Source organism: Ictidomys tridecemlineatus, chromosome 5, assembly GCF_052094955.1.
Source record: "Ictidomys tridecemlineatus isolate mIctTri1 chromosome 5, mIctTri1.hap1, whole genome shotgun sequence".
NCBI lineage: Eukaryota > Metazoa > Chordata > Mammalia > Rodentia > Sciuridae > Ictidomys > Ictidomys tridecemlineatus.
The window spans coordinates 196,922,432-196,935,036 of record NC_135481.1 but is presented as its reverse complement, the minus strand read 5'-3'; the positions used below and the strand labels follow the sequence as shown (position 1 = coordinate 196,935,036).

Below are 12,605 nucleotides of genomic sequence, written 5' to 3'. Positions count from 1 at the left end.
CAAGTTCAAGGCCAAATGGGCAACCTAGCCCTACCTGTTTCTTTTTCTTTTTTTTTTTTTAAGAGAGTAGAGAGAGAGAATTTTTTTTTTTAATATTTATTTTTTAGTTCTCGGCGGACACAACATCTTTGTTGGTATGTGGTGCTGAGGATCGAACCCGGGCCGCACGCATGCTAGGCTAGCGCGCTACTGCTTGAGCCACATCCCCAGCCCTAGCCCTGTTTCAAAAAATAAAGTTGAGGATGTTGCTTAGTGGTACAGCACTTGCCTAGTATGTGCAAGGCTCGGGTTTATTCCCCAGTACCATAACAAAAGAAAAATAGGAAAATAGCTTTATTTCATCCTTCAGAACCGAAATCAAAGGTGTGATAAAAAAATTACCATTAATTAAACACTCTCTACTTGAGACCTCTCCAACATCTACAGTAAACCAGATGTTGAAGTCCTTTTTGTGGCTTGTAAGATTTGGTATGCACAATTATTTTGCAGCACTTCCCAAACCCTAACTTTTTTTTAAAGCTTAACATACAACCTAGTCAATGAGATGAAACCAACTTTAGAGTTGCTTGAGTCTTGGTACTGCTGTTCATGATAACTGGCAGCACTTTCTTCATAGGGTTTACGCCCCTTCTAAAAACATCCACACTCCTGTAGGAGAGAAGTCTCCACAGAGGGGTATTTTTTAAGATTAGAACTGGTACCTGTAGTGAGGCTAGACAGGCAGACCAGCTCCGGCCCCTGTTCAGGAACTGTCACACCTGTGGAAGCCATGCGCAATCCAAGGTCAGGAGAAGCTGAGGCCCTGGAAGAACCACTGTAAAGTATCGGTCTACAATGGACAGGAATTTAAACAAAATGGTCCTACATCACATAGATTGGGGCTGCAAACAGCCTTATTGCTTATTGTAGGGCCACTTCCTTGGCCCTTTTCTGCTCTTGGGTCCCTATTGTTCCCATGCAAGTAAACCCCTGATGAGATGCAGGTGGAAGACCCCCTCCACAGGTGGCAGGTGATGTCTCACCAAGAGGTCTCGGCGGTGGAACAGCCAGTTGCAAGGGAGGCCTGAAGGACAGGGATCCCCAGTTCTAAAGCAGCCTTTAGCCCCCAGTCACTGAGGTTTACCATTACGGCCCATTAGGGTGGGACTGGGTGGAGCTGGTTCAGAAAAACATTTCCGTAGGCAGGATAAAAATCTGAACCCAAGTTGGAACAGCGTGCCTGGCTCAGAATTTTCCCCTCTGCAAGTGCAAAGCGCAAAAAGCAGTTTCTAATCCTTGACAAGAGGGAGACCCCGTTCATTTTACAGAGAAGGAAAATGGGTCCAGAAAGGCGCAGCGTGACTGGATTAGAACTCCGTCCGTAGCCCGCCCTTCCTAAGCTGCCCACCGGAGCCCGCAGCACCCTAGGCCACCCGAGGCCCTCCTCCGCGGCGGGGTCTGAGATGTCTCGCACCTGCGACTTGAGATGGCTGAGGGCCCCCAGGTGGGGTGGGCCTGGGCCCCGGCGATTGGCTCGCTGGCCCGGGGGTGGGGGCGGTAAAGGGAAGGGGCGGCCGAGCGCGCAGGAGGGATAGTCCTGGGCCGCCGCAGGCTAGGTCCCTGCCTGCGCAGCGCGGGCCTCGCGGTGACCCGCTTCTCGTCTCCCCCGCACCCGGCTCGGTCCACCATGAACGCCGGCGGTCAGGGCTACCCGCTGGCCTCGCTCTACGTGGGCGACCTGCACCCAGACGTGAACGAGGCCATGCTCTATGAGACGTTCTCGCCCGCCGGCCCCATCCTGTCCATCCGCGTGTGCCGCGACGTGGCCACCAGGCGCTCGCTGGGCTACGCCTACATCAACTTCCAGCAGCCGGCCGATGGTGAGCCCCCGGGAGGGCGGACGAGAGGGGACGAGCCCCAGTGTAGAGAGACCGCCCCCAGGACTGGCCGCTCGCTTAAGTGTTCCATTTTGCAGCCAGGGAAACTGAGGCGCAGAGATGCAGGGTCTTGGAAGGGGCTCGGTAGCTGAGGCGAGAATTGCAGTGACTGCATTGCTCCGTTTGTAGAGAAGAGAGATTAAGACCACGTGAAAACAGCTAAAGCCTTTGGGGTAGGGCAGACCTGACCCCCAAATAGACAGTTGTGGTTACTCAACCTTTCTGAGCCCAGTTGCTTCTCCGCAAAATGGAGTGGTTGTGAGGATGAGATTGGAAGCACCTGGGAAGGGAGGCGCCCAAGAAAGCACTGCTCGAGAGTGTAGAAACCTGGGCGCCAGCCTCCCAGGGAGCCTGACATAAGGTCTACGCTGTGGCCTCCACTTTCCCCGAAAAGCCCTCTCTTCCAGCCGGTGTCCCAAGGCTGATAGGATTGATTAGACTTCATTAGATGAGTAGGTCTGCACCTCTTTTGAAAATCGAGGACAAAAGAATAGGAGCTCTGCCACTGTGAGGTGAGCTGGGTCAAACGACCCCAGTATCCACGGGGCTAAGGCTTACTCCCCAAGAGAGGAAGAATGGAGAACTGTATAATCCCAAGGAGTCCAACTTGGAAGCCTGAGCAAGAAGGATCCCAAGGTGGAGGTCAGCCTGGGCACGCTGGAGACTCTTTAAAAAAAAAAAAGGAAGTGGTTTGTGTGGGCCTGGGGATGTGACTCAAGCATGGGGAGGCCCTGAATTCCATCCCCAGAACACCCCCCACACACACCCACACAGAGAAAGGAGATCTGGATTGAAAAATAGTGAATAATGGCTGTAATGCTGTGGTGTAACCCTCCAGAAACATGACTGACAAAAGCCTGCCCCAGCCTCAGTCCAAAAGAAGGTGGCTTACTGCAGGGCTCCTGAGCTGGGGTTCGTGTGGCTAAACTGAATGCTTCCCCTTCCTCTGTCCTGCCCCACCTGCTATATGGTGTTCCTGGCTTCCTAGCCCCTCTGCAAGCATGGCCAGTGTCCAGGGACCTGACCTTTTGGTCCCAGCTCATAAACGGGGGCACTGAGCTGCAGGGAGCAGGAGTCTTGCCCCTGGCTGCCGATGCTGGAACTGGATGAGGGACTCCTTGAGGCTTGCTCCTCTGCTTCCCAGCTCCCTCCATGTCTCTGAAACTAGCAGAACCCCAAAGCAAAGGCAATGTATTTATTATCTTGGAGGGACAGGCAGTGGCAGTGGCAGGAGGGTGAATAGGAGTGGCTGTTTTCAGACACACTGCCATCTACCAGACTTCTATTGCACATCCAGTGCAAAGTGCAAACGTGTCACATTGTATTCCTGACTTTTCAGACTGTCCAACAGGTTGGGGGTAGGTGACATTACTTCTTTTCTAGGTGTGCAAAGGAGGTATTGTCATTGTCCTTACTTTACAGGTGAGGAAACGGGCTCAGACACGTGGCATTCACTTTCCTCAAAGCTGGACTGCCTAGGTGGCACTGACTCTCAGTTCTGCTGTTCATCACCTTTGAGCTTTAATTTCCTTAAACTGCTGCCACCCCTTGTCATTTGGACCCCTCTGTTACATTCTTATTTACTCAGTGTGCTTAAGAGGACAAAATAGACCTGGCTCTGCCACTGACATTTCACCCTTCTAAGCCTCAGTTTTCCCTTCTGTAAAATGGAGATGGGAATCCTTGCTCACCTGGGTTTGGGGAGGTGGGAGTAGCACTGTGCACATTAATTTCTCAGCCCATTTCTCCTGAGCTTTTAGGCTCCTGTCTCGGGTGAGAACCACACAATGGCTGTTTTCCATCTCTAATTAAGTGTCATAGATGGTCAAGGTCAGGAAATTCCCTTAATCTGCTTCTTTCTTTCCTCCTGTCCAGCCGAGCGGGCACTGGACACAATGAACTTTGAGTTGATCAAAGGCCAACCCATCCGCATCATGTGGTCACAGAGAGACCCAGGACTTCGCAGATCAGGTGTGGGCAACATCTTCATCAAGAACCTGGAGGACTCCATCGACAATAAGGCTTTATATGATACCTTCTCCACCTTTGGGAACATCCTCTCTTGCAAGGTGGGTGTGCCAAATACCTGTGTGATGCAGAGCTGCCAACCAGCACTTCCCTTTACAGTTTAGAAGGTCCTTTCAGCACAGCCCCAGGTATAGCAAGCCCTTGAACTACAGCTGTTCTTCTCAGTTTGTCTCAACAAAACTAACAGAATCTACCTGTCAGCCCTCTGTGTGACCAGCCCCAAGTGGTGGCCATCAGCGACCACTGTCTGTCTAGCTCTGCAGTTGGTGGTTTGTTCTGAACCCAGAGGGGCACTTTGGTTTGACCTTGGCTGCCCTCCCTCCTGTGCTCCTTCGGCCTGATGGGAGGCCTCTGGGGCGGATGAAGCGGGGCTGGGAGCTGGGAGCTCGGCTTCCTCCCTGTGGCCTCCCGCCCTCCAGCGGCCTAGCTTGGGCCCCGTAGACAGAAGGTAGAAACTCACTGGGCCTTCTGAGTCGAACTCAGAACTAGGATACGAATATTTCTGCATGCTGTTGGCCAAGACAAGACTCAAGACCAGCTCACAGGCAGGGTGAAGAGTGAGGGGGCTAGAGATTACAGGACAAAGGCTGCAGGAAAGCCATGAATGGGGCTATCATGGCCATCAGTGTCCGAATCTTGTTTTTGTTGTGCCTGCTGAATACAAATGGAACCACTGAGCTGCACCCCCAGACCCTGCCACATCTTGTTAAGGTTTCTTTGGGGGCTAGAAATGGAGCTCAGGGGTAAAGCACTTGCCTAGCATACATGAGGCCCTAGGTTTGATCCCCAGCACCAAAACAAAACAAAAGGATTTTTCTCCCATTGGCATGCAGGTTCACTCAAGAGTAGTGATCCTGTACTTAGTCACTGTTGCATCCCAGTATCTCAACTAGCCATGAGCGCGTAATAGGTGCTCAGTAAATATTTGCTGAGTGGTGGGACGAATTATCATTTGAGAAGGTCTCTGATTGTTCTCACTTGGTCTATAAAGATGTTGAGCAGCAGAGGCCAGACAGCAGGTTGCTGTGTGCTGGTCAGAGGGCTTAAGCCTGGGTGTTCTGCCCCTGCATTGTATGGGGATGGCTGGCGAGTTACCCTGAAGCCTCTGGGGCAACCACCTTCCTGGGGGCTTATGGCCATCTCTGTCTTGGAACTTTTCTGAGTGCTACTTTGTGTCAGGCACAATCCCTAAGTTCTAAGGCCTCATGCCTTCTCTCTGGATGAGGGACTCTCCCTGTGATTCAGAGGAGCAGACTGAGACTTGAGGTATAGTAATATGCTAAAGTTCCCTGTGACAGAGAGACAGGGCTGCTCCCCATCTTTGAGAATCGGTGGGAGAGAGAGACTCTTCAGTAACAATGGCAGATTTGCTAAGTACCTTCTACGTGCTAGGTTTTCTGCACATATGGTCACATCCAATTTCCCTCCACAGCCCCTTAAATCACTGAGTTGCACTTGAGGACAGAGAAGTTTAGAGAGTTGGAGTCACTTGTCCACAGTTACGTTGCACTGGGGGTTGATTTTTAGTGGCAGAATCAGAATTTGAATTAGTGGATTTGCCACTGAAGAAAATTGAACAGGGATCAGTGTGTCTTTGCCGGCTACAGGCCTTGAGGTCCTCTGGGACTCTGAGGAGTAGACAGAAAGCTCCATGTGATGCAGGCAGGTCTTTGCAGACTTAATGAGGCTCTGTTGTGGGCCCGTTTAGAAACGAGGCTTACTGTGGGTCCCTAACCTTGGGAGCTCTTGGGCCAGTTGGAGATGGAATAGCTGGAAATCAGCTCTGAGGGAGAAGCATGGTGATCCTGATGGTGATAAGGAAGGAGAGAGCCATTTAGCTGTCAGAGAGGTTTCTGTGTCACTGTGGGAAGAGCACATGACCTGAATCGGGTCACCCAAGTGCCAAGCCCAGTTGCTTAGTTGGGAGCAACATAAGGTCAGACCATGGTCTGGGGCCAAATGTCCTGTGTTTAAACCCTGCTTCTTCCACTTCCTGGTTCCATGACCTTAGGCCTAAAAAGGTGACTTTGGAAGGAGGAACCTACCTCATAGGTTGTCATGAGGATAAACTGAGTTATGTGGAGCCAATGGAAGGACAGTTGAAGTACTGTCAGCAACACATGGCAAGTAAAATAACTAAGAAGTTATTTCTGCTGGCTGACCTTGGACAAGTCATTTATTTCCATTTTCCCTCTCCAACTCAGGTTGAGAATTGTCTGGGAGGTTTCTCCTAGCAAACATATTAAGAAAAGTATAGGATGCTCTTGCAGGTGTGCAACCCACAGTGGGGTCCCAGTCAACATTACTGAGTGTGGGTGGAAGAGCCCTGTCTGGGGCTGGGAGGTGGAGGGAGTGTGCTGGGCATGAGTTTGGATGCAGGATCAGTTGTGCGGATCTATTGGAAAGCCTCAGACGCTGAGAATTTTGTGCGTAGGAGCCACTGGAGCTCAAACAGACAGGTCAGAATCACATTTTAGAAAGAGCATCCCAAGCTGGGCACAGTGGTGCACACCTGTAATCCCAGCTACCTGGGAGGCTGAGGCAGGAGGATGGCAAGTTTGAGACCAGGCTTAGCAATTTAGTGAGACCCTGTCTCAAAATAAAAAATAAATAAAAGGACTGGGGATGCAGCTTAGTGGTAGAGTGCCCCTGGGCTGAATCCCCAGTGCTATTTTTCTATTTTTTTTAATTTAATTTTTTTTTTTTTGGCACTGTTGGGGATTGAACCCTGGGTCTTATGCATGCAAGGCAAGCCCCCAGTGCTATTGAAAAAGAAAACACAATGGGGGTTTGAGGACCTGCTGGCGTAGGAAGGCAGAGCTGGTCTGTGGTGTAGGCACAGTGTGCTCATTCTGAGTACTTGATTATCTTACGCAAGTGGATTGGTCTCTTTGAACTTCAGTTTCCCGTCTCTACAATGGTGCTGTTATGTGACATAGGATTATTTTCTATTTTTGGTGCAAGGGATGGAACCCAGGGCCTGTGCCTGCTAGGCAAGCACTGTCCCACTGAGCTACCCCGGTCCTCATGGGACCGTCTTTGACACGCACAGAGCGAGCACCCGGGACTGGGCACTCATGATCATCTTTGTCATCCTTTTCTCTGGAACTCCGATTGGGGGTTGGATGTTCTGTCTGTCCTTCCTCCCTGTGGTCCAGGTGGTATGTGATGAGCACGGCTCTCGGGGCTTCGGCTTTGTGCATTTTGAGACCCATGAGGCTGCGCAGCAGGCCATCAGCACCATGAACGGGATGCTGCTGAATGACCGCAAAGTGTGAGTGGCTGTGCCCGGGGGAGGGACAGAGGCTGGAGGGACAGGACCGTGGTTCCACCAACTAGGAAAGGTGGGTGCCAGACGCTGGGCGGCAGTCTTCCCGAAGCATGACCTCAGGCAAGTTGCTTGACCTCTCAGGGCCTCTCTCCTAATGTCAAACTGGAGCTGATGTGGGGTGTTAAAGGGTTGTCCCGAGTCAGAAATGCAGTGACCATCTCGAAATTTGAGAGGGGATTTCAGCTGAAGGCCACGTCGTCCATGGACTCAGTGGTTTCATCTGTTTTCCAGTCTCTCAGTCTGGCTGTGCATTTTCTTTCTTTCTTTCTTTTTTTTTTTTTTAAAGAGAGAGAGGAGAGAGAGAGAATTTTTTGATATTTATTTTTTAGTTCTTGGCGGACACAACATCTTTGTTTGTATGTGGTGCTGAGGATCGAACCCGGGCTGCGCGCATGCTAGACAGGCGCGCTACCGCTTGAGCCACATCCCCAGCCCTGTGCATTTTCTTTAAACCTTGTTTGTTTCATGGGATTTGGGGACAGAAGGAAAAGCAGCACATGCTTAGCCTGCCCAAGGCCGGTGTCAACCCTACTTTACAGATAGGGAGATACAGATGCTGGAGGGGACCTGCTTCTGGCTGCGCCCCTCCCCACTGTGGATTCTGCCCATCTGGTGGCCCAGCCCTCAGTGCTGGGGAGTGAAGGCAGCTTTGAGCTGGGAGAGTACCTGGGGGCATTCTGCCAGGGTCTCTGGTGGCGGGGGTCCTATTGACAGGTCACACTGACCTAGGTGGGCTTTTACCAATTCTCAAAAAGGTGTCATCTTGCCTGGAGTGGAGGCGCATGCCTGTAACCCCAGCGTCTCGGGAGGCTGAGGCAGGAGGATCATGAGTTTAAAACCGGCCTCAGCAATGGCAAGGTGCTAAGCAATTCAGTGAGACCCTGTCTCTAAAGAAAATACAAAGTGGGTCTGGGGATGTGGCTCGGTGGTCAAGTGTCCCTGAGTTCAATCCCTGGTACACCCCCCCAAAAAAAGTATCATCTTTGTTAGCAAGTATTAACTCAAATTTCCCTCTGCCGTTTGGTTTTCATCAGCACCAGCATTCCGTGTGCTTGGCTCTCTTCTTAGAGTGCCCCTAGATTCACACCTACCATAGAGCTATGCTTTTATGTTTTGAGACGGCGTCTTGCTAAATTGATAAGGCTGTCCTCCAACTTGCAGTCCTCCTGCCTCACCCTCCCAAGTCCCTGAGATTACAGGTGTGGTGACGGCACATAGCTATGCTTTTTTTTCCCCTTAAGGAGACATGCCAGCTCGGCATAATGGCGCTGTCTGGTGGCCCAGCTACTTGGGAGGTTAAGGCAGACAGACTGTGTGAGTCTAGGCGTTGAGACCAGCCTGAGCAACAGTGAGACTCTGTCTCTTTTTAAAAATAGAAATAAAATGGAAAAGGGAAAAAAGTACTCTCCGAGGTGTGTTTATGTGAACTTGGAAATTACTTAAAATTAATGTTGTATTTAAGGGATTTCAGCCCATCCCCCAGAGTGACATTGGCATTGACCTTGTCTGATTGACTCAGTCCTGCTTTTCTAGTGCACTCAGTATGTATTAAATGATAAGCAAAGCCTCGTGATGTGATTTGGATCCCAGTTTCACAGGAATGAGCACTGAGGCTCCAAGAGCTGAAGTAACTTGCCCAGGGTTACACAGTGAGGCAGATGTAGACTGAGGATTCAAGTTCTTGTCTAAATCCCAAATTCATGCTCTTGCCTCCTGTGCTCTTAGCTGCCTGGTATATGGTGTGTTTGTCACAAAATAAAGTCTTCTGAGTCTTATGCTAGGGACAAGCTCTGAAACATAGCCCCTTGGCTGTTGGAGAGTCTAGACAGGTTCACCTACATGGAACGGCCCTGTGCAGTTGCCCAGTGAGGGAGGTGGAGGCTGGGAAAGACAGTGACTGGCACAAGTGGCCCAGTGATGCTGGGTAGCTTGGGGGTGCGGTGAGGGGTGCTGAGATCTGGCTGCTGCCTGCCCTGGTGGTGTGTCCACAGCTTTGTTGGCCACTTCAAGTCTCGAAGAGAGCGGGAGGCCGAGCTGGGCGCCCGGGCCCTGGAGTTCACCAACATCTATGTGAAGAACCTGCACGTGGACACGGACGAGCAGGCCCTGCAGGACCTCTTCTCCCAGTTTGGTGTGTGGGTTCCCTGAGGGAGGAGGGGTCCCTACTGCTCCTCTTCACACCCAGGTTTGCCATGAGGAGGGCCTCCTGGGGCTTCCCGAGGTCAGGGAGGGAGATCCTGGGGCTCCCCACCTCCCCTTTGAGCCAGGTTGATCCTTCCCAGGAAAGATGCTGAGTGTGAAGGTGATGAGGGACAACAGCGGCCACTCCCGGGGCTTCGGCTTTGTCAACTTTGAAAAGCATGAGGAAGCCCAAAAGGTAGGAGCCGCCCAGTGGCTCTGTTTCAGGGAGGAGGGCCAGAGCCAGGACTAGGAGGAAGGGAGATCGGGTATATGGGCCTCCAGCCGCTGTGGAGGGGAAGAAGTTCCCCTCTATTTGGGCCAAGAGGGTGGGAGAGTCTGGCCCTTCTAGGCTGGGGGGCAAAGGCAAAGGCTCCATCCCCAAGGTCACTTCTAAGCCTTGCAGTTCAAAGAATTGAATACTGAGGCAGGGAAGTCAAAGTCCTCATCAGACACAAATCTTTACTAATGAACCAGCCACTTAAGACAGTTCCCTTCAACATTTCTCCTAACACAGTGTAAAAAATAAAAAACCCATGAAAAATCCTAGCCACTGAGTCAAGAAATGCTTGGGATTGACTTCTGATTCTTGTGGTTGAGCTAATGAAAATGCAGTTCAAAGTCCATAGATAACAGAGATAAGTTGCACAGAGGATGCGGAATTTTATGCAGTTAACTGGCCCTGCTAAATCCTTAGTTTAAGATACAAACATTTTCTTTTCTTTTTCTTTATTCTTGGGATTGAACCCAGGGACACCTCACTGCTGAGCCACACCCCCAGCCCATTTTATTTATTTTTTATTTTTAAAATTTTTTTAGAGAATTTTATCTATATATATATATATATATATAAAATGTGTGTGTGTATATATAATATATATATATAATATGTATGTGTATATATATTATATATATAATGTTTTAGTTTTCAGTGGACACAACATCTTTATTTTTGTGTGGTTCTGAGGATCGAACCCAGCGCTCCATGCATGCCAGGCGAGCGTGCTACCACTTGGGCCACATCCCCAGCCCCAACCCATTTTATTTATTTATTTTGAGACAGGGTTTCACTGTGTTGCTTAGGACCTTGCTAAAGTTGCTGAGGCTGATCTTGAATTTGTGATTCTCCTGCCTCAGCCTCCCAAGTTCCTGGGATTACAGGCGTGTGCTGCAATGCCCAGCCAAGACACAAATGTTTATTCAAAACAAAACAAAACAAAACAAAAAACTTACAGGGCTGGGTTTGTGGCTCAGTGGTAGAGTGCTTGCCTAGCAAGGGCAGGGCCCGGGTTCAATCCTCAGCACCGCATAAAAAAAATAAAGATTGTGTTATGTACATCTACACCTAAAAAATGAAAAAAAAAAAAAACAGTCCTCAGCAAAAAGGATTCTTTCATACTGTGAAATACCGATATGAAGTGATGATTATAATTGTCCTTGTGTGTGTGTGTGTTACTGAAGATTGATCCAGGAATGCTCTACCTCTGAGCTACATCCCTGGACCTTTTTTATTTGAGACAGGGTCTTGCCAAGTTGCACAGACTGGCCTCAAACTTTCGATCCTCCTGCTTCAGCCTCCCAGGTAGCAGCTGGGATTACATGACATGATTACAGCTGTGCCTTCATGCCCAGCAGTAATCGTGTCATTTGCTTGCTGCTCTGTTCAAATTGACCACATGTAGTTGCAGTAAGAACTTGAATTTCAGATATTTTCTAGCAGACTTTACTTTTTAGAGCAGTTTTAGTTCACAGCAAAATTGAGTGAAAGGCACAAGTATAGGTATACTCCCTTTACCCCTATACTATACCTGGCCTCCCTTATTGTCAGTGTCCCCCAACAGAGTGACATACTCATTATAGCTGATGAACCTGCACTGGCGCATGGTTATCACAGGACATGTGCTCATTGTCTCACTACCAGTGTTTCACTGCCCTAAGAAACTGTGCTCTTTCACCTTCCCTACCCACCAGCCTCTGGCCAACACTGATCGTTTGTACTGACCTCACAGTTCTGCCTTTTCCAGAATTCATATAGTGGAAATCATATAGCATGTAGCTTTTATAGGTTGGCTTCTTTCACTGAGTAATATGTGTTTAAAATATGGGAATACTTGAATATATTTAAAATAATTAAGTTTTAAATATGGCTCAGTGGTAGAGCACTCACCTAGCATGTGGGAGTATTGTGTCCAACTACAACTAATTTATATATATATATAAATTTTTAATTTAAATAAGGGAAACTTTGCAGACTTCAATTTTTTTTAAATAGAGCCCTACTCAAATTTTAAAGATCTATAATTCACTTTGCAAAACTTTTCAAATGACCTTTATCCGGTACTAATGATCCTGAGCAAGGAAGGCCAGAGTGGTTTGCAGGGAGTTCCCTCTAGGCCCAAAGGCAGGGCTGGAGACCAAGAAGATGGCCAGGTCTGGTGGTTACCAGGTGTTTGCTCCCCTCCCCAGGCTGTGGACCAAATGAATGGGAAGGAGGTGAGCGGGCTGCTGCTGTATGTGGGCCGAGCCCAGAAGCGGGCAGAGCGGCAAAATGAGCTGAAGCGCAGGTTCGAACAAATGAAGCAGGACAGGCAGACCCGCTACCAGGTGAGCCCAGGCCTTCGTGTGGACAAAGGGCTCTACATATTCCAAATCCCCTAGAGGAAATCCTACTCCAGGCTACGAATAATTAGGCCAAATGTGTCCCATTCAAAGGTGGAATGTGGTGCAGTCATTAAAATTATATTAAGTAAGGGGCTCAAGCTGTGGCTCAGAGGTAGTGTGCTTGCCTGGCATGTGGGAGGAACTGGGTTCAATTCTCAGCACCACGTATAAACAAATAAAAAATAAAGGTCTATCAACATAAAAAAATATTTTAAAAATGTTTTAAGTTAATTCATGTAATTAAAATTGTAGATCAGTACAATTTAAGCCTTCTTTGGGAAATGAATCCCTCAAAAGTTTTTAATAGAAGTTCTAGGTCCTTCATGGAGAAGGGTGTGTGTACTCCATATATACCTACACCCACGCGCGCAGTCCATCCTCAGCAGAGCACAGTGAGCAGTTTTTCCTCTCTACACTAGGGACGTTTGGCAATGTGTGGAATTTTCAGTGGTTGTGTTTTGGGAGCAGGGTGCTACTGGGTACAGGCCAAG

The 12,605-nt window shown here is 49.2% G+C and overlaps 2 protein-coding genes across 2 annotated transcripts in view; one reads left to right on the top strand and one right to left on the bottom strand.

Annotated features, from left to right (window-relative positions):
* Nucleotides 1-1,666: 1,666 nt before the first annotated feature.
* Nucleotides 1,667-12,605, top strand: part of Pabpc1l (poly(A) binding protein cytoplasmic 1 like) — a 29,600-nt gene continuing 18,661 nt past the window's right edge. The window contains exons 1-6 of the mRNA XM_078052081.1: nucleotides 1,667-1,859; nucleotides 3,792-3,985; nucleotides 7,103-7,218; nucleotides 9,267-9,406; nucleotides 9,558-9,652; nucleotides 11,920-12,057. Coding sequence (XP_077908207.1) covers nucleotides 1,667-1,859; nucleotides 3,792-3,985; nucleotides 7,103-7,218; nucleotides 9,267-9,406; nucleotides 9,558-9,652; nucleotides 11,920-12,057 — 876 coding nt within the window. The remainder of the gene's footprint in view (nucleotides 1,860-3,791; nucleotides 3,986-7,102; nucleotides 7,219-9,266; nucleotides 9,407-9,557; nucleotides 9,653-11,919; nucleotides 12,058-12,605) is intronic.
* Nucleotides 3,100-12,605, bottom strand: part of Tomm34 (translocase of outer mitochondrial membrane 34) — a 41,352-nt gene continuing 31,846 nt past the window's right edge. Inside the window, exon 7 of the mRNA XM_078052082.1 lies at nucleotides 3,100-7,542. Coding sequence (XP_077908208.1) covers nucleotides 7,492-7,542 — 51 coding nt within the window. The 3' untranslated portion in view covers nucleotides 3,100-7,491. The remainder of the gene's footprint in view (nucleotides 7,543-12,605) is intronic.